The following is a 1,259-nucleotide window of genomic DNA, read 5'->3' as shown; positions in this document are numbered from 1 at the left end:
ACATGTTAGTAAATGAGCCACAGATGTCACTATCCAATACTCCTCAAGTGCTGTGCCAATGTATTATTTTCCTTTCTTCTCCTAAAGGATACACAGTTTGGACGATGCTGTCAGGACTCAGGAGGACCTGAAGGAGCAGGTGGCCATGGTGGAGCGCAGAGCAAACCTGCTGCAGGCTGAAATTGAGGAGCTTCGGGCAGCCCTGGAGCAGACGGAGCGCTCGAGGAAACTGGCCGAGCAGGAGCTGCTGGATGCCACTGAACGTGTGCAGCTGCTCCATACCCAGGTAAGTTCTAGTGTTGAATAGATGTAGTCTCTACAGTTCTTCAACAACTTAAATGATCACTATAAGTTATACATATCTGTGTCTTTGGCAGCCTACCATTACCATTTATCAGCAGTGCATAATTTTCATATAAAACAAAAATAAAACCACCAATAAAATTTTGCAATATCTTTTGTTCTAAATATGGTATAACTCTACTTGAGAAAACGCTGTACTTTTCTTGATCAGAACACCAGCTTGATCAACACCAAGAAGAAGCTGGAAACAGACATTGCCCAAATTCAGAGTGAAATGGAGGATACGATCCAGGAAGCCCGCAATGCTGAAGAGAAGGCCAAGAAGGCCATCACAGATGTGAGTTGGGGGCTCCTTTCAGTGCTGATGACGGATATATTCTCCCCCATAATGTCTCCAGCCCAAAATGACTTTGACCTGTTTTGTCCTCCTCAGGCAGCCATGATGGCAGAAGAGTTGAAGAAGGAGCAGGACACCAGTGCCCACCTGGAGAGGATGAAGAAGAACCTGGACCAAACGGTGAAGGACCTGCAGCACCGTCTGGAGGAGGCTGAGCAGTTGGCCCTGAAGGGAGGCAAGAAGCAAATCCAGAAGCTGGAGGCCAGAGTACGTAGGGCTGGTAGCTGTGCATGAATGAACACGTCCTGTAAGCGATCACCAGGGCAGCTCCAAAGATGGGCTTCTCATTGCAGGTGCGGGAGCTGGAAGGGGAGGTCGATGCTGAGCAGAAGCGCAGCGCTGAGGCCGTGAAGGGTGTGCGCAAGTACGAGAGGAGGGTGAAGGAGCTGACCTACCAGGTAAGCTGCTTGGGCCGCTTGAGTTTTCTCCCAGCAAGTCCAATTTTCACACACCATCCCCAAGGGGAATTACGCACCTCACATGATGCAGAGCCAAGTATCTCTTCTCTTTCCTGCTTACCAACCACTCTAGTCTGAGGCAGACCGGAAGAATATTCTCC

At 49.2% G+C, this 1,259-nt stretch overlaps 1 protein-coding gene across 1 annotated transcript in view; it reads left to right on the top strand.

The window, feature by feature from the left end:
- Window positions 1-87: 87 nt before the first annotated feature.
- Window positions 88-1,259, top strand: part of LOC104272254 (myosin-8-like) — a gene marked incomplete at both ends in the record, with an annotated part of 2,011 nt that continues 839 nt past the window's right edge. The window contains 4 exons of the mRNA XM_009867197.1: window positions 88-286; window positions 515-640; window positions 737-907; window positions 994-1,098. Coding sequence (XP_009865499.1) covers window positions 88-286; window positions 515-640; window positions 737-907; window positions 994-1,098 — 601 coding nt within the window. The remainder of the gene's footprint in view (window positions 287-514; window positions 641-736; window positions 908-993; window positions 1,099-1,259) is intronic.

The sequence above is a fragment of the Apaloderma vittatum genome, unplaced genomic scaffold (genome assembly GCF_000703405.1).
Source record: "Apaloderma vittatum isolate BGI_N311 unplaced genomic scaffold, ASM70340v1 scaffold22773, whole genome shotgun sequence".
Classification (NCBI taxonomy): domain Eukaryota; kingdom Metazoa; phylum Chordata; class Aves; order Trogoniformes; family Trogonidae; genus Apaloderma; species Apaloderma vittatum.
This window is presented reverse-complemented; position numbering and strand designations above follow the sequence as displayed.